Below are 26,925 nucleotides of genomic sequence, written 5' to 3' on the forward strand. Positions count from 1 at the left end.
CGTATAGTTGTACCTCGGGTTTCGGTTTCCCACATGTAATACTTTACATTTTTCAATGTTGAACTTCATCTGCCATCTCGTCGCCCATTCTCCTAGTTTGTTCAAGACCCTCTGCAATTCTTCGCAGTCCTCTTTAGTCCGAGCTCCACTAAATAGTTTGGTGTCGTCTGCAAATTTTATTATTTCGCACTTCGTCCCTGTTTCTAGATCATTTATGAATATATTAAATAGCAGCGGCCTGAGCACCGAGCCCTGCGGGACCCCACTCGTGACCCTCCTCCAGTCCGAGTAGTGGCCCTTCACTCCTACCCTCTGTTTCCTACCCGCCAACCAGTTTCTGATCCATCTATGTACGTCTCCTTCAACCCCATGGTTCTTCAGTTTCCGGAGAAGGCGTTCAAGGGGCACCTTGTCAAAGGCTTTTTGGAAATCTAGATATATGAGTATTTGAGATATAAGTACAGGAAGAGTCCCGTTGGATTGGAAAATGGCTAATGTCATTCCACTCCACAAAAAGGGTTGCAGGACGGAGGCTGAGAATTATAGACTGGTGAGTCTCACATCGATAGTGAGTAAACTTATGGAAACACTAATCAAACGCCAATTGGATACGATCCTGAACGAGGAGAATCTACGAGATCCCCTTCAACATGGTTTTATGAAGGGAAGGTCCTGCCAATCAAATCTGATCAGCTTCTTTGACTGGGTAACCAGAAAGCTGGATATAGGGGAGTCCCTGGACGTCGTGTACTTGGACTTCAGCAAAGCATTTGATAGTGTCCCACACCGCAGGTTATTGAGCAAGATGGGTTCGATGGGACTGGGTGAAACATTAACCGCATGGGTTAGGGACTGGCTTAGAGGTAGACTTCAGAGGGTAGTGGTAAACGCTACCCTCTCTGATACGACGGAGGTGATCAGCGGAGAGCCGCAGGGCTTGGTCTTGGGCCCGATCCTATTTAACATCTTCATAAGAGACTTGGCTGAGGGGCTTCGAGGTAAAATTACATTATTCGCCGATGACGCCAAACTATGCAACATGGTAGGCAACCGCACAACAGATGAAAGCACAGTGCCCGACAAAAGCTCAATGCCCGACAGTATGACGCAGGACCTACTCCAGCTGGAGCATTGGTCAAAGACTTGGCAACTAAGTTTCAATGCCAAAAAATGCAAGGTCATGCACCTTGGCGGCAAAAATCCATGCAGGACTTACACCCTAAATGGTGAGATCCTAGCAAGGACTGTAGCAGAATGTGACTTGGGGGTGATCATTAGCGAAGACATGAAGACTGCCAATCAAGTGGAGAAAGCTTCATCCAGGGCTAGACAAATCATGGGCTGTATCCGTAGAAGTTTCGTCAGCCGTAAGCCCGAGGTCATAATGCCGTTGTACAGACCATGGTGAGACCCCATCTGGAATACTGTGTACAATTCTGGAGGCCGCATTATCAGAAAGATGTGCGGAGAGTTGAGTAGGTTCAGCGAATGGCCACCAGGATGGTCTCAGGACTCAAGGATCTCCCGTATGAGGAACGACTGGGTAAGTTGCAGCTGTACTTACTTGAGGAAAGCAGAGAGAGAGGAGACATGATCGAGATATGTCACAGGCCGTATCGAGGTGGAAGAGGATCTCTTTTTCCTTAAAGGACCTACGGTAACAAGAGGGCATCCGTTGAAAATCAGGGGTGGGAAATTTCATGGCGACACCAGAAAATATTTCTTCACCGAAAGGGTGGTTGATTGCTGGATTAATCTTCCACAACAGGTAATTGAGGCAAGCAGTGTGCCAGATTTTAAGAAAAGATGGGATTGGCATGTGTTTTCTTTTATCAGTGCTTCTACCATTTTCCCCGGAACCGAGGTCAGACTCACCGGTCTGTAGTTTCCTGTGTCACCTCTTGATGCCTTTATAAAGATGGGCGTAACGTTGGCTATCTTCCAGTCCTCCGGGATCACACCTGTTTTCAGGGATAGATTGCAAATTTGCTGCAGTAGTTCCGCTATCTCCTCCTTTAATTCCTTCAGAACCCTTGGATGGATTCTGTCTGGACCCGGGGATTTGTCAGTTTTTAATTTTTTTATCTGCCTGCGTACATCTTCAAGGCTCACTTCCATGGATGTTAATTTTTCTGCTTGATTTCCATTGAAGAATTGCTCAGGTTCCGGTATGTTGGATGTGTCTTCATTTGTGAATACAGATGAAAAGAACATGTTAAGTCTTTCTGCCACTTCTTTCTCCTCCTTCACTACTCCCTTCCTGTCTCCATCGTCCAGCGGTCCCACCTCCTCCCTAGCCGGTTGCTTCCCTTTAACATATCTAAAGAACGTTTTGAAATTTCATGCTTCCCTGGCTAGCCTCTCTTCATACTCTCTTTTGGCTTTTCGAACCACTCGGTGACATTCTTTTTGATACTTCCTGTGCTCTTTCCACTTCCCCTCAGTTTTGTCCTTTTTCCATTTCCTGAATGAATTTTTCTTATTGCCTATCGCTTCCTTCACTATTTTAGTTATCCACGCCGGATCTTTTGTTCAACTCTTTTTGCACCCCTTTCTGAATCTGAGAATATACAGATTTTGTGCCCCGCTCACCGTGTTCTTGAGAAAAGACCAGACATGTTCTACCGTTTGCCATTTTTTGGAAGTGTTCCTATGTTTCTTCCCCCCCTTTACAAAACTGCAAAAGTGGTTTTTAGCGCTGGCTGGCGCGCTGAATGCTCTGCGCTTCTCCCGACGCTTATAGGAACTCTATGAGTGTCAGAGCAGCGCAGAGCATTCAGCTTGCTGGCTGGCGCTAAAAACCACTTTCACGGTTTTGTAAAAGGGAGGTAAACAATTCACAATATACAATATTCAAATTACAATATAAGTTAGACAATGGGGTTCATTTCCAAAAGAGAAAATGGCATAAAGTGGCATTTGGACGTTTTATTTGCTGAAACGTCCAAATTGCCTTTTTCATAACACTTTTTTTGATGCTGTTCTATGCTGTTTATCTGTTATGCATCTAAATCTCAAGAGGGCATGTTGAGGATATGTTTTGGGCAGGATCAGGGCAGACTTATGATTTAGATGTTTTTCTGCAATAATGAAGTGAGGCCTCTTACGTTAGTTAATTCTATTCAATCCTTGTTTTTTCTATATCATAAGCTAGTATGGACTCCGCATAAACTTTCAGCGGCTGGTCTGGTTATGTTGGAATTGCAAAAAATTTCCTGGTTCACTTATACACATGCCCCCTCTTCTAAGAAACAGTGATAGCAGTTTATAGAGCGGTGAGCCGTGCTGAATGGCCCGCGCAGCTCCCAACGCTCATAGAGTTCCCATGAATGTCGGGAGCAGCGTGGGCCATTCAGCGTGGCTCTCTGTGCTACAAACTGCTATGAATGTTCTCTTATCGATTCCTTTTGGAAAGAAATTTGGGCAATTGTACAAAAGATATCTGATACTTCGTCCCAGATATCTTTATCAATTGCTATTTTCAAATCACGTTATCCAGATGTTAGTGTTTCTGCCAAGAACAGGAAATTATTTGATATCTTAAGTTAATTATTTCCAATTGGAAAACCAAAGATGTAAAATGGCAATAGCAGAAAAATGGGAACATTTAGAACAGTTCACAAATATTGGTCCCTTTTATCTACATTTTGTGACCTTTCTCTTTCATAATGGAGTTATTTTGTAGTTTTCCTGGGATACACCAATCTTTTTCTTTATGTAATTTTAATTTATATATGTACTGTACTTCCATATTTTTGTATTTTGTATTATTTATAGTAATATTTTATTGTACTTTATATAATAATGTTCAAATATGTTATTGTATTTTTTTGTTTGTTCATATTTTTTCAATAAAATATCTTGGGGAAAAAAAGAAATGTCCAGGGCAAAACTTGGACATTTGAAGCTAGATCTGTTTCAATAATGAATAAGTGCCAAAAAGTGCTATTTTAGAGGAGCAAGCAGGACACTGGAGTAGCCTGGTGGTCACTGCAGTAGACTGCAAAGAAGGAGACCCACGTCCATATCCCACTCTAACTAGTACACTTGTGGTGGAAAGTTTTAGCTCACCAAAAGCCTGAAGGCATAAGGGCTATTGGGGAGGGTAGTTGGTACAGTAGGTTGTAGGTGAGCTTTGGAGGGCTTCACCATAACCCCCATACAAAGAAAGTGGTTATAGTTAGATCTGTTCCTGGACCTTATATGTGAAGTTCACTGCAGTGCCCCCTAGGGTGCCCCACTGCTCTGTGTGGCCAGTTTGCTAAAAATGCTGTCCCCTCCTAGCCCCTAGGACAATGGTTGTTTTTTGTGTGGTTTTCATTTGGACATTATTTTTTAATGGTTCAAAAGATAGACTCACTGAGGACAAACATCTAAAATTGGATTTAAATGTCATATTGAAAATGCCCGTCCACATCACCAAATACAAGAAAACTTAGAGCAGATGTTTTTGATATAGGTTTCTAAGAAGCCATCGTCATCATAAAAGACAGATACATCTACAAATTCAGTTTTAGTACTGAAAATGTTTCTTTAAGATCAGTGTGTGAAGTAAAGTTCTACCCAAAAATTGTTTTTTATATGCCAATGTCTTAGATTTTGATGATTGCAAGATATGGGGGATCTGTGACCAGTTGTGTGAAGACCGTGTCGGCAGTCACCGGTGCAGCTGTGTGGAAGGTTATGTCCTGGAACACCACAGGCACTGCAGAGCTAACACATCATGTGAGCAATTTGGTCTTGCTTGTTCTATATTCCAAGGGTTCTTAAATATGTCCTGGGGAAGCACTAGACAGACAAGTTTTTTTAGGACATCTATAATGGGTATTGTTTAAGATAAATTTGAATGCAATGGAAGCAGAGTATGTAAATCTTGTGTTTTATGACTATTAATTGTGGATGTCATAAAAACCTGACTGGGGCTCCTAGGATAAGTTTGAGACCAACTTTTGGAGAGTCAGTTTTGGGAGGAAAAATTGGCAATAGATTTCTTCAAGTAATAAAGTTATATTTTAATATCTTCTTTGTAAACATTTCCTGATAGTTTTGTTTCCTAATCTCTCCTAGTTTTATATGAATGGGATATGGAAAATACGTGAAGGGGCATAATAAAAAAAACCATCTAAGTCCCCTTTTGGCCTAAGGCCTTAAACGTTGAAAGTAGAAACAGGGAAAATGTCCATTATAAAAACAAAAACGTCCAAAAGGAGGTTTTGTTTGATAATGGCATGACTCTACGTTCAGCTATTTAAACGCCCAGATCACCACTACGTCCAAACTTATACCATATAATCAACCTAAAAAAAGCCTAAGCCCCAAACATCCAAAACAAGGGCTTTTAGGCAAAGGAAGAGCTAGTCCTTCACCTAAAAGCTGGATTCTGTAACCGGTGTCTGTCAAAAACAACACCGGTTACAGAATCCACCCTCCCCCACGATATTGGGGCAAGAGGGAGACCAATCCCTCTTGTCCCGCGATCCCCAACCCCCACCAATGACATCGGGGTAAGAGGGAGTCCAAGCCCTCCTGGCCTGTGGCACCCCCAAACCCCTGATTATGTTCGGGGCAGGAGGGAGCCCAAGCCCTCCTGTCCCGCGATCCCCAAACCCCCCCTCCGCCGAGTCCGATCCTGCCAGGAGGGAGCCCAAGCCCTGCTGGCCATTCGACCCCCACCCCCTACAAGATCAGGCAGGAGGGAGCCCAACCCCTCCTGCCCAGACGGACCCACTACCCCCATCCCCACTAAAATAGGGGCAGGAGGGATCCCAGGCCCTCCTGCCCTTGACTCAACCCCCCCATGACTGCCCCCAAACCCCCGATCGACCCCCCGCTGACCTGCGACCCTCCCGCTGACCCCATGCCCCCCACCCCGAATCCCACCCCCGTACCTGGACATCGTTGGCCGGCTGGACGGGTGCCAAGCCCGCCCGTCCGGCAGGCCAGCCAGCGCAGGAATGGGGCAGGATTGGCCCAGGTGGCTCAAACCCCGCCCACAGGTGGGGCCTGAGGCGCCTGGGCCAACCAAAATAGGCCCAGGAGCCTTAGGCTCCTCCTGTGGGTGGGGCCTTAAGCACATGGGCACATTCCACCTGCCTATTAATCCATCCCTTCAACTATCCAGCTATCTATCCCTTCAGCTATCAGAATTGACGTCAGAGGTGAAGTATTGTGGGTCTGGTGCTTGTATGTGCCTGGCCTGGCTCGGGAAGGCAGGAAGAACAAGACTGCAAAGGCAACGCGATCGACTCACGTTGCCTTTGCGATCGACCATTTGGGCACCCCTGATCTAGATGCTTAAGAGCAGGTGTAAATGTCCATGCCTGAAATTTTTTTCTGCCTACACTATTATTTTATTAAGATACATATGTGCACTTGTGTCTTCATAAAATAGCGTTTAAGCAGGTGCCTACTTACCCTTATAAAATTGTCCTCATTTGGTCTTAACAGATAAGGCGACTCCTAAATGTTTTCTGCTCGAAAATAAGAAGCCGCAAAGTACATATGTAAATATTTTCTGTGCACTTTGACTTCCTCTATTTCTGCAGACAGCTAAGTATGTGCACATGTGAAAATTGAATGTATGCGTGATGTTTTCTACCTCCAACCTAAGCAAACTCAGATACAAGTGCATGTGCTTGGAAGCCTGCACACATTTTTACCTAGGAAGTGGGAGGGCAGTTTACAGCCAGATCATTTTATCTAGGTAAACCACCATTTATATTATGTGTTTATTTATTTATACCCCGTCTTTCTCAAAGCGGGTCACAACGAAATACATACATAAGCAAAATCACATACATTGCAACAGATAAAACATCAATAAAACATAATAATAATAATAATAATAATGTAAAGCCTCTTAAAATTATAAAGAGGCTACCAGTGCCTCACATCAAAAACTTTAAATCAGATCCCGTATTTCATCTTACAGATGGGGCATAGCCAGACCTGTCATTTTAGGTGCCCCCCCCACCCCCGGATTCTGCGTTTGCCTGTGGCCCAGCAACTTCCCCCTCTCTGAGCCTCCCTCTTCTTGCTCTACCTCAGCACCTTTGCTGGCTGTAGCAGTGATGCACATCCATTCCTGCATCAGCCCTAAAGGCTTTCATTGCCTTGTCCTGCTGAAGAGAAAACAGGAAGTGTTGTTATCAAGAGTGGGGCATGGCAAAGGGAAGCAAGCGGAGCCAACAGCGGCAGCCAATGTGTATTGTTGCTGCCACTAGTGAAGGTGATGAGGTAGAGCAGGGAGGAGGGGGTATTGCTGTGTTATGGTGCAAATACCATACCTAGCAGTGAAGAAGAGAGAGAGAGAGAGAAAGATGGGAGTGAGGTGACTGCTGTTGAGCTGTTTGGGGAAGTCTAAGCCAAAGTGAGCCTGGAATTGTAGTCCCCATATACAACAGGTCTTGTTCTAAATGCCTAAGCAAGGCTTTCCCCAAACCTGCTCTGGAGAACTCACAGCTAGTCATTTTTTCAGGGTACACACAATGAATAATGAATATGTATGAGATAGATCTGCATAAACTGGAACCCCTCCTTCATGCATATTCTTTGTGGAAATCCCCAAATCCTAATTGGCTATGGGGTCCTCAAGAAAGATTTGGGAAGACTTGGTCAAAGTATAATCCAATGCAGCCTTTCTAAAACTTGCTTTACTTGTACTATGGAGTTGTCTTAGTTTTGCAAAATATTCTGCCATTTCCTGTGAACGTTTTATACTAAAATCATATGTGAAAGTAAAGTAATGCAGAATTTTCACAAAGAACATGTAGTTTTCACTCCTCTATAATCTCCCTGCAAGTACAGTACATTGGTTTTCTGCCTGGACTGGGTTTTGAGTATCTAGTGTCCTTATTGTACCTTATTAATAACTGGTACTCCTTTCAGCTGGGGTCCCACAGATTATTTTTTCCAATGGCCGCGATTTGCTGATTGGAGACATTCACGGGAGAAGCTTGCGCACATTGGTGCGTTCTCAGAACCGTGGAGTTGCTGTTGGTGTGGACGTTCACTTTTACTTAAGAAGGATATTTTGGACAGACACAGTGCAAAATAAGGTAAGCATCAAATTCAAACAAACTATTACTTTTCTGGAAGGAGAAGACTTGTGAAAGCCTGCGCTCCGATGGTTTTTTCACATTTACTGGCAGAAAAGGACTGCATCAGTGTCTTTCAACAAGAGAAGCCCCTGAGATAATTTATGTTATTCACCACAATGTTCATGCCATGCCATTACTTTGATATATTAAACAAAGTACGCTATTATTTGATTTGTCTCTTGAGCTGCTTTCGGTTTTATTCATAATGGCATCCAAATGCCTAAGTAAAAGAAATAATAGGCAAGCTTTCAAAAGAGACCACATTCTTATTACTAATTTGTTGAAACCTGATCTTATAAAATGTAAAATCTTCTTATTTTGTTGAATGATAAATATCAGAATTTTCTTGGAGATTTTAAGTAAGGCTGCAATTGAGCCTTGGCTAGAAACTATTGCCAGTAATTTTCCAAGGGTGCCAGTAATTTGTATCTTGCTTTGTAGTAAATAAAGTACTTGTTTCTTAAAATGAGTTAACAAAATGTTTCAGCTTCCTATTTCCATTTCTTTCTCTTGAGTTGACAGCCTAATTTTTAAGTCAAGTCTTTGAGGGCTTCAAACAAGCCTGGTTTTCAGGGTAACAAAGCTGTGCAAATTATTCTGGTGTTTTTGACCAAATGCATGCAAGTACATATAAAGAATTTTAATTGTGGATAGCCTATAAACTAGACCTGTTTGTGGCTTGAGAACTCCTGGTTTAGCATACTATCATGCAGATTGTGAATATTTATGCTGGCTATTTGCTTTCTTTTTTCTACCTCTTGTTTCCCTATTTTGCCACCTCTGAGAAACAGTCGTTTGAGTGTTTAAGTAACAGTTCTTGGTTGAAAGTGAGAGCCAATGGTTCGTGAGGCACTGAATTTTATGTGCAGAAACCGCAGACTTCTTTAGGATGCTAACGATAGCTAGCTAAAGGGATAAGCACCTCTAACCACACATTGATAATAGAAAATTTGCACAAGACTTCACTACCTCAGGGAGTGTTGTGGTGACTGTGAAGGTCTGATGCCAATTGTTGGGGTACTGACAACGGAGGGTGCCACCAATCCCTGCATTGCTGGTCCTGAATACTGTGGCTGATTCACTATTAGGGACATAATCAAAACTTTAAAATGTCCAAAAAATTGCTTAAGTTGGCACTTGGATGTCCTAATTGCCAGGATGTCCAAGTGCCGATTTTCAAAACCATTTTTCTGGACGTCTAGTCTGACTTCTTAGCTGCTGTATGCCCAGAGTTTACAGGGGCATGTTGGAAGGCAGCTATGGGTAGGTTTAGGGGTGGATTAAACTTGGACATTTTTGCAGATGATTTTTTTGGTCGAAAATGAGGTATAAAGTTAGGTGTCCTGGCGGCCTAGATGTTCAAGGAGCTGATTTTTGGGAAAAAAAATAAAATTGTGGAATCTAGCAGATCAGCTTTCGAAAATGAACATTTTTTGTGCTTCCAACTTTAGACGTTTCACGGGAAACACTCAATTTAGACTTAGACATCCTTTTTAAAAATGGCCCTCCATGTAACATGAGTTTTGTTCCTGGGCAGTAAATGAAATTTTCTAATTGCTCATGCATAAAAAGTATAGAAAATGCCTATTTCCATAAAACCTTGCTTTTGTGACCAGGATAGTAAGATTTTGCAGTTTACCTATTTAAAATTTGAAAACGCCAAATTTTCATCTGTCTTATAAACACCAAATTTTCATCTTTTCATTCTTATAAAATCATAAAAAGCAACATATGAATTACAGTTATCATGTATTTATATTGAAGTTATACAAAGCTGACCACAGAAGAATTAGAAGTGAGTAGACTCACTGTCCTTCTCTCATTCCCCTCCTTGCTGCAAAGGGAGTGGGGAAAGAGAGAGAGAAAGAGATCTAGGGTGCATCTCTCCCACTCCCTCTACTGCCACATCCAACATTTCTCCCTCTCATCCTCCAGATCATGTGTGGCATTTTTCACCACTGCCCACCAGCCCCATGTCCATTTCTCCTTCTATCACCCCTCTCCAGCACAATGCCACATCTCTCCCTCCATCTCTATTTCCAACATTTCTCCCCCTTGCATCCCCTTCAATCTGTCCCTCTGTTCCCGCTCCACCACCATATAAAACATTTCTCCCTCTCATCCTTCAGTTCCCCATGCATTTCTACCTCACTCCTCTCTCTCTATGCCCAACAATTTTCCTCCTTCTTCCATTCCCCATGTGCACCATCTCTATCCTTCTCACTCATACACTCATGCCCAATTCTTTTTCTGTTCCCTTCCTCCTAAGTCCCAAGTTAGTGCCCCCTTCCTCCCTTCCTTCTGTGTCCCATGTTCATGCTCCCCTTCCTTCTGCGTCGAGTTCCTGCCCCCTCTTCCTCCCTGACTTCCAGCCTTTGTCCCAAAATTGTGCCCCTCCAATGTCCCACCCCCTCCTTTCACCCTTTGTCCCAGAAAGATTATGTCCCCTTACTTGTTCGAGCAGAACTGGCTCCTTCTGCCTTCAGCGACTATTGTTGCAGGGACGCACAGCGTTCTCACGCTGCAAGTGGCTGACCCATAAGCCTTCCCTCCAACGGCAGCGTCTTCAGCAGAGGGGGGTGGACAGGAAGGAGGGATCCTTGGCAGCAGCGGCAGCTTGGACAGACTGGTGGAAGGGAATATGCTCTGCGGTGGCCAGGTCGCATACCTCTAACAAGTGGCCCACGTACCACTAAGGGTACGCATACTGCGCATTGAGAAACACTATTGTACAAAGTATACTTATTCCACAAAGCAGATGCTTTTATCCACGTTTAGGAGAGTTATTTCCAGGGATGTATTTTGACCTTTCTGTACTTGCTGCATTGTATGCTTGGAATAGAGCATCAGGCTCCCACTCTGGCCTTTTTAAATCTAGTCTAAAAACAAACGGTTTTGAGGCTGCTTTTAAACCTTAACACCTTTCTCTGCTAGACTCCAGATTCCCTTGCTTTGCCCAGACTTCAGTTTTTCTGTCCATTCTTCCTTTTGTATTCCGAGATACAGAGGGAGGAGTCTAAGGCCCTGATTGGCTCAGACGTCTAAGGTGTCTGAGTCAATCAGGACCTTAGGGCCCTCCCTGTGCATCACATGAAGCACCGGGGAGGGAAAGGCCCGCTATTTTGATCTGTGGGCCTATGAGCGGGACGGACTGAGCTTTACTCCTGTTCCAACTTGTCTAAAAAGGTATGGGGGGGGGGGCGGTTTTGGAGGGTGAGAGTGAGGTTTCAGGGGAGGTATAACCCAACATCTCTTCAACAAACCTTTGATTTGATTCCCATCCATTCTGGCCCATATTTTGCAAGGAATTTTGATACTGTTTAGGTCTGTTATTAAATTTGTCCCAGCTCCCTAGTTAGAGTTGGAAGAGATTCAGATGGAGGCAGGGACATTTGTATTTATAATTTTTGTGTTTATATTTTGTGCTATATTTGAGTAAATTATTGTGCCTGTATCTTATTAGGTTAATGTAAATATGATTTGTGCATGGGCTTTGCCCCCAAAAAGGCAAAGTAAATTGGCATACTGCACTTTCAAAGGGATAATACTTGCTTTATATTTCAGGTTTTTTCTGCTGATATGGATGGCTCAAATGTCTATGAAGTCTTGAATGTTTCAGTGGACACACCACAAAATTTAGCAGTGGACTGGGTAAACAATAAACTTTACATACTAGAAACCAGTGTGAGCAGAATAGATATGGTAAATGTGGATGGATCAAACCGTATAACCCTCATTGCTGAAAATTTGGGAACCCCCAGAGGAATTGCACTTGACCCAACAGTTGGGTGAGTAATCTATATGAAGCAAAAAATTAAGAAATATCTTACATCAAAAAATATCAAATCAAGCATATCATATGGAAAGAAATGTAAGAAAGACTAAAGAAAATATTTTACAAATTTTAATTTGCAAATCAGTTTTTTTGAGAACTTTCAAGTCATATAAAATATCAAAGGCATTAATAAAAAGCAGTATATACACAAATGCATTAAAACAAATAAAACAATACAGTGTACTATAATATCAAGCTGTGTAAATCATAGCATGAATTATACACTGAGGGTTGGATTTTCTAACAGGTGCCGTTGTTAGCGGTCGCCCTAAAAGCGGCCACTGATCGCATATCAATCATGTGACAGAGCCAGTTAAAAAATCTCGCCTCCAGCATAGGTAGGCACCAGAAATGTAGGCCAGGATTTTCCAGGCCTATATTTCTTGTGCCTACATATTTCTGCTGCAAACTCCTAAACAATCCCCGGCAGGAGGGATGCCCATTCCCTCCTGCCAGCATCTCCTCAACATCTCTGGCAGGAGGGATGCCCACTCCCTACTGCCGGCACCCCCTGTACCTTTAACAGGAAGGCCGGCCGGAGAGATGTTTACTCCCTCTAGCTGGCAGATCCGCCTCTTCAGAGTAGCGGACCTTTCCAGTGCATCCTGGGATGCTCTGGGGTGGAGCCTAAGGCCCTAATTGGCCCAGGCGCCTAAGGCCAACCAGTCTTAGGCTTCCTTCCCCGTACATTCTGGGATGTGCTGGGAGTAGCCTAAGACTCCGATTGGCCTTGGGAGTGGCCTTAGGGATCTGACCAATCAGTGGAGGGGGGATGGGTGGCGGTGGGAGGGGCATCCCTCCTGCCAGATGACTTGTGGTGGAGTTCAGGGGTTCCCTGCCGCGGCTGTCCCTTAGCAAAAATTCATTTTCACAATGTAGTGTTGTGATGTGGTGGGAAATATTTACATTTTACGTCAACTTCATTCAGGACACATCACACTAGCCCCTTTTACAAAATTGTAGCATCGTAGCATAGAATTCCTATGAGTGTCAGAGCTGTTACTGCTGCGGCTGGCACTAAAATATGTGCTATGGTTTTGTAAGAGGGGGGTACATTTCATAAGAATCAGTTGAGTTCTGTGGAAGACACAACAAAAAACATTTTGGTGTGTTCTTTTTTGGTTCACAGTATATATGTTCAATTGAATAAAAGTTTCAACGTGTATTTGTATTTCTTCACTGTTACATATCAATTCTGAAATGTCACTGATAATATGCTCCAAATACAGAGCTCTGCTCATAGAATTTATACGATAATCTATTTAGCAAATAAGCATTACAAAAAGAATATCATCACTTTCATGATCCTTTTGTAACTAAACTTCAATCAGTGAAGACTGGACCTAGGTGGCATATTCAAACCATTTCAAGCTACATTTGCTGGAGGTCTTAGTTCACATCTGTATGTGCTGGGCTAGACCATTCTCTGGATTTGGAGTTATTAGTTCAGGAAGGAGCATGGTGGGCCTTGATGGGTCAAGAGTTTCTCCGACAATCCATCTTTAGGGAGATGCTCTTCTAGTCCTTAAACTAGTAAGAATTTCATAGAGGCACACAAGCACACTAGCTAGGGAAGAAGTTTAATGATGGAAAGGACCCCCCCCCCAAAAAAAAAAAAATAATATAATAAAGCAAGATTTTTTTAATTTTGTAATTACTTCAGAGCTTTCCATAAAAGATTTGATTTTAAATCTGTGAAACCATGGAACCTTTACGCTTCCTTTTTCTTTTGCAGTTACTTATTTTTCTCCGATTGGAACAGTCAGGCAGGAGAGCCTAAGCTGGAAAGAGCCTTCATGGATGGTACAAATCGTCATGAATTGATCAAAACAAAATTAGGATGGCCAACTGGCATAACTCTGGATATTCTGTCAAAGAGGCTTTATTGGGTTGATAGTCGCTATGATTATATTGAAACCACAACCTATGATGGCCTCCAGAGGTAGGAAATACTAGATGAAACACTGTAATTGTATGTCATGCATTCCAGCGAAGATCAGTTTGACAAATAAGATACATAATACTCAGAACTAGAGCATGATTTCATTGTTAAACAAGGTATAGGAGAGCCAATTCAGGCCCTACCTGAACCAGGGGATTTGCTTAATCAGAACTGAACTGGAACAAGCCATAAATTGGATCTGATAAATCTAAGCCGTTTGCAGTTCAACAAGAAATGTCCACACTACTCTCTTCCCCCCCCCCCCCCCACCTTTTACAAAACCACAAAAGCATTTTTTTAGCGCAGGCCGGTGTGCTGAATGCTCTGCGCTGCTCCCAATACTCATAGGAATTCTATGAGCATCGGGAGCAGCACAGAGTATTCAGTGCACTAAAAACAGTTTTCACGATTTTGTAAAAAAAAAAAAGTGTGTGTGTGTGTGTGTGGGGGGGGGGGGGGGTTTGAGCTGGTTAAAAATTTCATATGTGCAGATGTGACTTTACATTCAAATATTTTATAACCTATTGAATAAGTAAAATATATGAATGTTTGAACAAACCTGAAAAGCTAACTTCATGGAATCTTTCTCAAAGATTCCATATTTGTAACCCTCGGAATATAATCATGCTTCTTAAAAGTATATCTAATATCCATACTGACAGATTATGTGACTTTCTTTCAAGATATTTTTGAATGATTATCATGATTTATAGAATTGTTGCTTCAAAGAAGCCCATGAAGCATCCAGATGTGAAAATAGTTCAAGGATGTCACTTCAAGCTTTCATGTTCTGGTAGAAAGGCAGTCCAAGGGTCCAGTTATTACAGAAGAGATGCAGCAATCAATAAAGTAAAACCATAAACCAATATTTAAGAAACATTTTAAAATGGAAAATTACAATTGATAAATGATAAAACCTTGTCATGGCCATATTTTGGCTCACACTGTAAAAAAAATGAGGAAGATACTTTAAAACAAAAAGGAAAAAAAAAATTGTTAATTTCATAAAATAAAACAATTACACACAAATGTATATTCTTCTAAAAAAGGAAATGATTGTTATTGAGCTATCAATTCATCAGCCTATTGCAAAATGAAAAAAAGTCAGTCGAAAGACAATACTATGGGGGCAACTCTATAATGTGGCTGCTACATTTGGGGTGCTGATGTTGCACACAGAACCAATTCTATAACAGCAACTGTGTTCCAAGATGGCTAGGTTTTAGGCAGTGTATAAATGTTACAATAAATAATAAGGAGCTGATTCTACAAATGGAAGGGGCCTTAGGTATCTGTTCTGGAATGGTAAAAGGAAGCAAGTATCTATTTTTCCTGAAGCACTTGCTTTCTTTTGCCACCTGGCTGCCAAGGCAAACACGGTATCAAATGTGTAAATGTTCCAGTTCAAAGATTTTATTGATTTAATAAAATACAAATGTAATACAAATATAAATGTTAACAAGGCAAGATACAGAAAAGTTGTATAGAGCAAAGAATCATAAAATATTATCTATGCAATACAACAAGCTGACCCCTGCTTATCTATAAAGAGAGTGTCGGCACAACCTGCAGCCATAACCATATTCAATATCCAAAGCACAACAGAACTTATGCATTATAGCATGGCTCGCTCTTCATATTTATACGGGGGTATAACTCCGGTGTTCCTCTGTGCTTTGGATATTGCAAATGTATAAATGTTGAGAAAAACACCTATTAGTCCAAGATTTTATTGATAGTATTGCAAATCCTACAGGTGATATTCACCCAACAGTGACAATTCTCAGCTTATGCAGTAGTTTGCAGCGTTTCTTGATTCTTCCCATGTTGAGCAGCAGGCTCCATACTGTTTACCGAGAGCATTCCTTTTTTGTTTCATAGTTAGTACTTTGGCGCCATATACCCCTGAGGAAGGCTGTTCAAGCCGAAACACAGACAGTGTTGGGGTCCAGGACAAAAAGGATTCTCTGTTAGGCTTGCTATATATTTTCTGCATATGTTATATATGCTGTATTTTCAATAAATTGGTTATCCTTACAGTTGGTCGATCGTGCCCCTTCTCCACTTCTATTTTTGTTTACATTACTACACATGGAGTTGTTTTTTTCCTTTTTGTTGTGGGATACTGATATTCCACAAATATATTAATTTGCATAGTATATGTACATACCAGCTTCCTTTGTATGCTCAAATGAAGTATTGGGTGTGTAGGAGTAAGTTCATTTCCAGTCTTGGCCCCACCCCCAGTTTCACTTCCTATTTGTCTACAAATTAAGCCCTGCTTAGGTGCACAATTGCCAACAGCTAGGCATGAGCATTTACACCAGCCTAAAATCATGTGAATGCTAACTTCTGTTAGTATTCTTAACAACTACATGCATAATTGTCATTATAGAATTGATGCTTAGTGCCCAAATATTTGTTGCCTAATTTTAGTCAACCTTTCTTGAATTTACCCTTAAATGTCCATCTTTTGTTATGATCATAATACACCTTAAGAGCAAATACATCTGTTCAGGCCTGTTTACTATTGAGCAAATTATATTTATTATTTAATCTATGCAGGGACAACAATATGCCCAAGCATTTGGTATGAATAAATTGCTGTTCTAAGCTTTTGATCTCTCGATCCAAATCCAAAAGCTCCTGATTTTGTTTATGCATCCCAGTGAAGAAGGTCATAACAGTCCTTCATAATGTTGCATTGAGTGCATCCTACAATTACCTGTAGAGGTAGCATTGGGTATTTTATTTAAAATACATATCCAATGCAGTCTGAAAGGTTTCCTGAAGCTGTTCCTTATTTAATAAAGCAGCACTTAATTTTAGTGTCAGGGACAGAAGACTTTGAACAGATCATTCAGTGAAAAACAAGATGGTCACATGGTCTGAAACTGTAATTGAAAACATAGACGTCGGAAAGGGGGGAGCCACAGGGGCTATGACCTCCCGAAAAATTATTCATCCTGTAGGTCAGGGGGTAGGCGGGCTGACCGCTAGCTGCCACCACCGATGCTCCCTGCCCACCACCGCTCGCTGCTGTAACTGCAGGAAGGATGAAGGAGGTTATCATGCCGCTGTATCGCGCAATGGTGCGCCCGCACCTGGAGTACTGTGTTCAATACTGGTCGCCATACCTCAAGAAGGACATGGCGGTACTCGAGGGAGTGCAGAGGAGGGCGACTAAACTGATAAGAGGTATGGAAAATTTTTCATACGCTGACAGGTTAAAAATGCTGGGGCTGTTCTCCCTGGAGAAGAGGAGACTTAGAGGGGACATGATAGAAACCTTCAAAATCCTAAAGGGCATAGAGAAAGTAAATAAAGACAGATTCTTCAAACTGTGGGGAGCCACAAGCACTAGGGGTCACTCAGAGAAATTGAAAGGGGAAAGGTTTAGAACAAATGCTAGGAAGTTCTTTTTTACCCAGAGGGTGGTGGACACATGGAACGCGCTTCCGGAGGAAGTGATAGGCCAGAACTCGGTACAGGGGTTCAAGGAAGGTTTGGATAGGTTCCTGGAGGATAAGGGGATAGAGGGGTACAGATAGAACTTGAGGTAGGTTATAGAAGTGGTCAGAAACCACTTCACAGGTCGCGGATCTGATGGGCCACCGCGGGAGCAGACCGCTGGGCGAGATGGACCTCTGGTCTGACCCAGTGGAGGCAACTTCTTATGTTCTTATGTTCTTAAGGGAAGGGAAGGGCCAGGCATATACAGCGAATGCACACCACCGACCCACAAGCCTCCCCCGATGTCGATTCTTACAACGGGTGAAGGCAAGTGGGCTGGAGCCACTGCAAACGCCTGGCTCTCCCCTACTTGGATTTGCTGCAGCAGTGGGCTGCGAGCAGCGGCGGACCGTGAGGGGTGGGGGGAAGAAAGAATTGGCGGTGGGTAGGCCAGGCTTCGGTGTGGCAGGGAGGGAGGCAGACTGGCTTCGGTGGCGGACCGGGAGAAGGAAGAATCGGCAATGGGTAGGCCAAGCTTCGGCGCAGCAGGTAGGGAGGGAGGCAGACTGGCTTCGGTGGCGGACCGGGAGAAGAAAGAATTGGCAGCAGTTAGGTCAGGCTTCGGCATGGGAGGGAGGCAGGCAGGCTGGCTTCAGGGAAGGGGGGTGGGACAAAGGCTGGAAGGCAGTGAGGGGGTCATAGGAAGGAGGAAGGAGGGAGGAAGGAAAGAGAGAGGCAGAGAAAGACCCGGGAGGGGGGCAGGGGGGTTGTATGCAGAAGAAAGACAGAGAGAGAGGCCTAGACCAAAGGGGAAAGACAGGAGGCAGATTTTGGACTAGGGGGGAGGTACAGACAGAAGAGACAAAGGGGGAGAGACCCTGAGAAAGAACAGAGAGATGTAAGATCATAACAGAGAGGGAGACATGTTGCCAATAGGACGGGAGGACGGGTTGTAAGCAGAAGAAACAGAGAGAGAGAGAGTGAGGCCTGGACTAAAGGGGAAAGACAGGAGGCAGATGTTGGACTGTGGGAGAGACAAAAGAGAACATAACAGCAAGATCATAACAGAGAAGGGAGAGAGAGGGAGGGGGTTGTAAGCAGAAGAAAGACAGAGAGAGAGAGGCCTGGATCAAAGGGCAAGACAGGAGGCAGATGCTGGACTATGGGAGATGCAGACAGAAGAGACAGAAGGGGAGAGACCCCGAGGAAGAACAGAGAGATGTAAGATCATAACAGAGAGGGAGACATGTTGCCAATAGGACGGGAGGACGGGTTGTAAGCAGAAGAAACAGAGAGAGAGTGAGGCCTGGACTAAAGGGGAAAGACAGGAGGCAGATGGACTATGGGAGAGACAAAAGAGAACTGACACTGGATCTGGGAAGGGTAAGCAGAGGGAAAAGAGAGAGAGACCTGGACCCAAAGGGGATGGGGCTGGAATGTGAAAGAAATGTTGGATAAGAAAGAAAGAAAGAAATATTGGATGCACAGTAAGAAGGAAGTGCAACCAGAGACTCATGAAATCACCAGACAACAAAGGTTGGAAAAATGATTTTATTTTCAATTTAGTGATCAAAATGTGTCAGTTTTGAGAATTTATATCTGCTGTCTATATTTTGCACTATATTTGTCTATTTTTCTACAGTTGTTACTGAGATAACATTGCATATATTAAAGTCATCTGCCTTGACATATTTGAAACCCCCCGAATATAAATGATAATTAACATTTTCTCTGTGTTTTGTGTTTTTTAAAATTTTGTGGTTACCATTATGTGTTGTTTTTTTTAAAATTTATTTATAAATTTCAAAAATACAATACAAGAATCCTCTTGTTTGAGAAAAGCAGAACAAATAAGTATAAAGATTTGCATAAATCCATGTAAATAAACTAATCTATTTAAGACAGTTTTTATAAGAAATACAACATATCTATGCAAAATAAAGAAATTAAGTAGACCTTCTTCCTTAGACCTCAATTGCAGTTAGACAAAAATATAACGAGATAAGGAGTTCTCAAACAATATACCTATATCAAAATTAGAAAAAGGCTTAACCTGATTCAATCTGGTTCAATTTCCTTAATAACAGCTCTCCAATCTATTATGCATTACTTTTTATTGTCCAGAAAACTTCGAAGTTGCTCCGGCACAAAGTATACATATTTCATTCCAGAGTATTTAATCATGCATTTACATGAATAACTAAGCAAAAAGGTAGCTCCCATTTTTAAAGTTTCCTCCCTCATACTTAAAAATATTTTCCTTCTCTCTTGAGTAGATTTAGTAACATCTGGAAAAATCCAAATCTTTTCTCCCATGAATAAACTTTAGCATATTTAAATCCTGCTCAAATACTAAGGAAACTATCAAGGTACTACGGTATTGAACTTCTTCCTGAGATGTTTCTAGAATACCAGTTAAGTTCTTTATATCTATTTCCTGAGGAGGAAATTTATCTGACTTCCTTGGCAAGTAATAAATTTTATTTATCGGTGGTATCAACTCTGGTTCAAGTTTTAAAGTCTCGGTGAAACTAAATTAAGCTTAGGAAAGTTCAATACTTGCAAATTCAATCTTCTATTGAAGTTTTCCAACTGTTCAATTTTATTTTATAAGAAATTCCTGTCTTTCACCAAAGTTGCTGATAAATTCTGCAATGAGGATAAATCTTTATCAACTTGTTCAAATTTCTTATTAGTTTCCATTTGAAAATGTTGTACTGAGAGAGATAGTTCTTCTAGTTTACTCACTACCCTGGAAGAATCTTCCGCCAATTTTTGAGCCGCATTCTCGAGTCTCTGGACAATCTGTAGAATATTAGTCAATGTTGCTGCCGAGGGGGTCAGCTCCCTCTGCTACTCCAGAGATATTAAATTCTGTGTCTCGGTCAGCGATTTGACCCCCTCCGTTAGAGAACGCCGTGCTCTGCTGACTCGGTGCTCTCTCATGTTGCACGCTGGCCTGCACTGGATTCGGCAGAGATCGGGCTGTAGGGGGGGGAGAGAGAGATCTCCAAGCCTAAGGCTCCGGTGGCTCCTTCCATCGGGGCAACTGCAGGCTTTTCTCCCCTGGTAACAACCAGAGAGCTAGTCAGGGAGCGCTCGATCATCGATTGGCTGAGTATGGAGGGGTCCCCCCCCAGACAACGCTCTTCCGTTTAGTATGAGGCATATCTGGACAAGCCACACCGTAATTAATTAGACAGGTAAATGGTAGAGAAGACTGAGCTACTTCTCCAACAGCTCACGCCGCCGCCATCTTATCCAAATTAAAATATCACCATTATGTATTAATAAGATTATATTGTGTATATGTGAAAAATGGATAGAAGAAATTGCATTACAATTAGTATTATTATTATGAGGTGGAGTCAGGGGCGGAGTTTGGGCATGTCTGGGGCGGAGCTTTTGGGCCCCCCCCAAATAAAAAAGTGTTCCGCTGCCTATGATTGTAAAAAGTCATTTGGAACTAAACAATGAACAGTTCTTGAATATGTCTGATGTGGTAGGAGAAAACAAGTATAATGCTTTTCTACATTATGGGGTTCTCTAAAATCATATATTCATTTCATTTATTTATTTATTTACTTACTTACTATACCACTATAAACTGGCATGCAGAACTATGTGGTTTACAAAACTAAAAACATAATGGAAAGGAACTCCAATATATAAATAGTAAAGGGCAATCATTCAATCAAAGAAAAAAGACCTACTTTGAAGGAACAGGTCTGCTCAAAGAGCCAGGTTTTCAATAGAACCTTGAAATTTTTAATTGAACCCTCTGCACATTCATGTAAGGTTAATTTATTCCAGTAAAAAGGAGCAGCAAAAAAACAAAAGGCACAATTGCATGTCAATTCTAATTGATCAGATTGAGGATTAGGTAGAACCATTCTGTAATCAGTAATTGATCTTAAAAGTTGACTAGGAGAATAAGATGTGGTAAGAGATGACAAAATAGTCTGGAGAGTCATATCTGAAAGCCTTAAATGCAAGCAGAATTAATTTATATTGAATTCGGTAAGCTACTGGAAGCCAGTGGTATTGTTTCAGTAATGGCAAAACATGGAGATCAGAACGTGAGTTACAATTCTCCAAGGTTTGAGAAGGCTATACCTAAAATGAGACTAACTGTGTGTGCCTAATTATAGAATTGTCTTTACAGTGGCTACTGTATGTATCACTATTTGCAAAGCTCTACATGAGACAGACTCAGTGATTCCAATGGGATTGACACTCTTCACCATTACAGACTCCTTTTACTAAGCTGCGCTAGCGGTTTTAGCGCGTGCTAAATTGCCGTGCGCGTTAGATGCTAACACCTCCCTTGAGCTGGTGTTAGTTTCCCCGCGAAGCTAATCTGCAGCACGTGCTAAAAACGCTACTGCAGCTTAGTAAAAGGAGCCCTACAAGTTTTGGATGTGTTTTGTTTCTTTGGATACCTATTAAAGTCAACATCAGCGACATCGGTTTCCAAAGCCTTTTGTTTTGGATTTCTTTTTGTGGATTCTATGGGTCAGTCTTCTGGTTGACTCTCAATCCTTATATCATTGAGTATGGTTGACCTTTCTTATAAACTGTCAGATGGTGGCAAACCCATTCCAGGAATATGAAGAGAATATTTTTTCACCAATTACAGTTTTAGATAGTGGATTTGAAAGGTGTTTCTCATTTGGAATAGAGTGGACATCTGTTCCATCTTTGTACACACAGTATCTGAATCTTCATGCAAACAGTCAATCAATTAACCACATTTTATATCAATAAACAGGAGCAAGTTCCTACAAATTTATATGAGAAGAAATAAGAATTTGGAAGTGAGCAGTCTTTGGGAAAGTCTTTTTTCATGATAACCTACTTTCAAGGTGACCAAAATAACCTTGTGGACAGATTAAACCATTATTAGGCCCACAAAAATGTATCTGAATCCACAAGTTGTGAACACCTCATTTACAAGTGAGGAACTCCTTGAATAGATTTATCTATTACATATCAGAACCCAGGCTAATTTGCACATTAAATGGAGAATTCTATAAATGGTACTTAAAATTTGCACTGGTAAGGATAGGTGCTAAGTGCTATTCTGTAGAGGGCATGTGCCCTTTATAAAATAATGCTTGGAGCCAATTCTCTCACCTACAAACAACAACACTGGCTAGACAACTACATTAATGGAGCTAGACTGACCTACGTCGCTTTTAGAAAAGTCATAAAAACTGCCTTATTCGACCTAAACATTAACTACTCCGAACACTAATTCCATTTCTTTTTTTCCTAATATGTCCCTTCTGAAAATTCTTAACAAATTGTATTCTGTAATTCGCTACTTTTTTCTAAAAGGGCCCATCTGAAATTCTAAACAAACTGTATAATGTAATTCGCTGCATTTTTAAGATTCTGCATGCTGTAATTTCACTGACTATCTGCATATTGCAACTCGCTGATTGACCAGCTCTCTTCAACGTGAACCACCTAGAAGTCGCACGATTGTGGCGGTATAGAAGAATAAAGTTATTATTATTATTATTATTAATTCTGGGCTCCAGACTTATACTTGCTGAAACCTGGTGTAAATCCTGGCACCCAAGTTGGACACACGGACCCTTTATTCTATAAGACTGCACTCAATTTTGTGGAACACCCTGTCCTGCCCATTCTCCTCCCTTGGCCACTCCCTCTTTTGGTTGTGCGCTATAGGAGTTAAGCACCCAGCTTAATAGAATAGCATGCAGCCAGATGTGTGCAAAAATCCTAACATCAATCAATCTAACTACAAAGGTGCTGATGAGAAACAATGTTAAATGGACTCTTCCAAGTTGATTTTGCAGTATTTTCAGTGAGCTGGTGCCAATGTTTTGGAACAACTAGTTACTGTTGATGAAACATGATTACATCACTATGATCCTGAGATAAAATAACAGTCCATGCAATGGCAGCACTCAGGATCTCCAAGGCCAAGGAAATTCAAAACCCAAAAGTCAGTAGGAAAATGTCATGGCCACAGTGTTATGGGATCAGGAAGGTGTTGTAATCACTGACTATCTTCCAAGGTGCCAAACAGTCAGGGCTCCTTTTACTAAGGTGCGCTAGCATTTTTAGCGCATACACAAGATTAGCGCACGCTATAGCATGTGCTAGCCGAAAAATTACTGCCTGTTTAACCCTTTCAGGACCATAAGGATCGTAGGCCAATTTTTGTGGTTTTGACGACATTTTTATGGTAAAAAGGGCTTGCAGATGCCAAAAAATTGATTTTTTTTTGTGAAATATCATTATTATTTTTTTTTTTAAATCAAACTTCTGGCTTATGGACAGTGTGGCAAGTGAATCTTCTCGTCAATCTGGCAACGACGCTAATGAATGAATGTCGGAACCAGTTTGTTTACATAAAGGCAGTATCCTATGGAATCCGTACATATCAAATTTAGAACTGTAGACTATCCCAATCAAAATTTATAGGATTTTAAAGTTATGGGACAAATATGTCCCTTGGTCCTGAAAGGGTTAAAAGGAGGCGGTAGCGGCTAGCGTGCATGGCATTTTAGTGCATGCTAAGCGCGCACTAAAACTGCTAGCGCACCTTTGTAAAAGGAGCCCTTAATGCAGAATACTACTGTAACTTGCTGTGCATTGAAAGAAAAAAGGAGAGGGAAGATGTGGAAAGGAGTTCTCATTATGCAAGACAATGCACCTGCTCACAAGGCTGGCAAAATGATGGATGTTTTGATGCAGTTGGGGGTTTCAGTGCATAGACCATCCACCCTACTCACCAAATCTTGCTCCATCTGATTATTTTCTGTTTCCAAACCTTAAAAAAAGAGTTTGAAAGGGCAACAATTTCCAAATGATTCTGAGGTGACTGCAGCAGTGGAGCTGTATTTCAGTGACCAAACATCAGAATATTTTTTGGAAGGGTTACAGAAACTTTAGATAGGTATTTTGAACTTAGGGTTGACTGTGGAATAGCTTGCAAGTTTCATGGCTCCATATCATTCCCTTCTTGTTTGGGCTGAGAACTTTTCAACACGCCTTTGTAACATGAATTGGTTGTTACAAAGGTTGTTAACCAATTAAATTGTGTGTGTATCTTGGGCATGCACCCAACTTTGGATGCCAAATTTAGATACCATATATAGAATCCAGGGATAACTGCATAACACACTTTAGTAAAGGGGCGAAAGATAATTTATGGATATTGGAAAATGTGAAGAACTGCCAGGTATTTGATATCATTATTTTAAAATATATTATTCATTTTTATATTCAATATATTATTACATTTGAACTTTATTTTTAATTAAGAAGCACCTTGTGGTTTTTTTTTGTTTTTTTTTTACAGAAAAACAATAATTCATGGAGGTTCATTGATCCCTCATCCCTTTGGAATAAGTCTTTTTGAGAATAATTTATATTATACTGACTGGACCAGACTAGCGGTGATGAAGGCCAATAATTTTATAGAGACCAACCCACAGGTTGTCTTCCAGTCCTCACTGAGGCCTTATGGTGTAACAGTCTTTCATAGCCTCAGGCAGCCACATGGTAAGACAAACTATACACCATGATCTCATTATTCAGTTTATTAAAAAATAATTTGCAAAAAGGGATAAAAGTAATGAATTTGATATACTCCTTTTCTGTGGTACTACCAAAGTCATTTACTTATATGTGACCATGGAGCTCATTTTCAAAACAGAAAAACATAGAACAAATGATATAAAGTGGCAGTTGGAGGTTTTATTTGCTAAAACAACCAAATAGCTTTTACCGCTGTGGCTGGCAATATAAAACCCTAACGCAGATTCATAAAAAGGGGGGGGGGGGTTAAATTAGCAAAACATTCCCCCTCCTTTATTAACATGTAGCACGGGTTTTAGCGCCGGCAGCGGTGGTAACTGCTCTAATGCTCATAGGAATTCTATGAGCGTCAGAGCAGTTACTGCCCCTGCTGGTGCTAAAACCCACGCTACATGTTAATAATGGAGGGGGATTGTTTTTAATGGGTTCTTAATGGCAACATTTTACATCAACTTCATTCAGTATGTTTGTGGGATGTGTTGGGGAATAAATAATTTGAATATGGTGACGAGCTAATTCAGCAGCCTAGTGCTATTCATAATAGGGCAGACTAACTTTTTTTTCTGGATTTGTGCTTCTTGATACCCAGCAGTAAATTGAAATATGAGCAGTGCTCTTAAATAGTGATTAAAACGTCTTAGTCTTCCCTTTTTTGCGATGTTGAATTGACTGTATTGGTTTATGATCTTGTGAAGAAGCACGTGTAGAGCGAGTTTTTTTTGTAACTTTGTAGCCCTTGTTGCTGGAACATTAAAAATAAAAACAAAAATATCTTAACAAACAGCATAGAGGTAAGTAGAGGTGAAACAGAGACAGATAAGATATAGTAAGATGAGTTAAGAACATAAGAAGTTGCCTCCGCTGGGTCAGACCAGAGGTCCATCGCACCCAGCAGTCCGCTCCCGCGGCGGCCCATCAGGTCCATGACCTGTAAGGTGATCCTTGTCTAAATCATTTAATCCCCCTTGTCCTTCTATCTATACTCTATCATAACCCATCTCTACCTCTATCTAGATCCCTCAATCCCCATATCCTTCAGGAATTTATCCAATCCTTCTTTGAAACCCGGTAGTGTACTCTGTCCTATCACAACCTCCGGAAGCACATTCCAGGTGTCCACCACTCTCTGAGTGAAAAAGAATTTCCTAGCATTGGTTCTAAACCTGTCCCCTTTCAATTTCTCTGAGTGCCCCCTTGTTCTAGTGGTTCCCAATAGGGTAAAGAATCTGTCCCTTTCTACCTTCTCTATGCCCTTCATGATCTTGAAGGTCTCTATCATGTCTCCTCTGAGTCTCCGTTTTTCCAGTAAGAAGAGCCCCAGCCTTTCTAACCTGTCTGCGTATGAAAGGTTTTCCATACCTTTTATCATTTTCGTCGCTCTTCTCTAACCCTCTCAAGTATCGCCATGTTCTTCTTGAGGTATGGTGACCAATACTGGAGACAGTACTCCAGATGCGGGCACACCATCGCGCGATACAGCGGCATGATGACTTCCTTCGTCCTTGTTGTAATACCCTTCTTAATAATAACCAACATTCGGTTTGCTTTCTTTGAGGCTGCTGCACATTGTGCCGTTGATTTCATTGTTGTGTCCACCAGCACACCCGTCTTTTTCAAAGGTACTTTCCCCTAGCACAGATCCCCCCCATTTTGTAGCTAAACATCGGGTTCTTTCTCCTTATATGCATGACCTTACATTTCTCTATATTGACGTTCATTTGCCATTTATTTGCCCACTCTTCCAGTTTGTTTAGGTCCCTTTGTAGGTCTTCACAATCTTCCGCGATTCTAACCCTGCTACAGAGTTTGGTGTCATCCGCAAATTTTATAACTTCACACTTTGTCCCCGTTTCTAGGTCATTTATAAATACATTGAACAGCAGCGGTCCAAGCACTGACCCCTGCGGAACACCACTCGTGACCCTCCTCCAGTCCGAGTAGTGGCCCTTTACACCAACCCTTTGCTTTCTGCCTGCCAACCAGTGTTTAATCCATCTGTATACGTCCCCTTGCACCCC

General features: G+C 41.7%; 1 protein-coding gene across 3 annotated transcripts in view; it reads left to right on the forward strand.

The window, feature by feature from the left end:
- LRP2 (LDL receptor related protein 2) overlaps positions 1-26,925 on the forward strand; it is a 442,478-nt gene that overhangs the window by 91,257 nt on the left and 324,296 nt on the right. For all 3 annotated transcript variants that reach the window (XM_033945766.1, XM_033945765.1, XM_033945768.1), the window contains exons 10-14: positions 4,597-4,725; positions 7,888-8,057; positions 11,664-11,887; positions 13,670-13,876; positions 24,669-24,871. In XM_033945766.1, coding sequence (XP_033801657.1) covers positions 4,597-4,725; positions 7,888-8,057; positions 11,664-11,887; positions 13,670-13,876; positions 24,669-24,871 — 933 coding nt within the window. The remainder of the gene's footprint in view (positions 1-4,596; positions 4,726-7,887; positions 8,058-11,663; positions 11,888-13,669; positions 13,877-24,668; positions 24,872-26,925) is intronic.

This window comes from Geotrypetes seraphini, chromosome 5 (genome assembly GCF_902459505.1).
Source record: "Geotrypetes seraphini chromosome 5, aGeoSer1.1, whole genome shotgun sequence".
Lineage (NCBI taxonomy): Eukaryota > Metazoa > Chordata > Amphibia > Gymnophiona > Dermophiidae > Geotrypetes > Geotrypetes seraphini.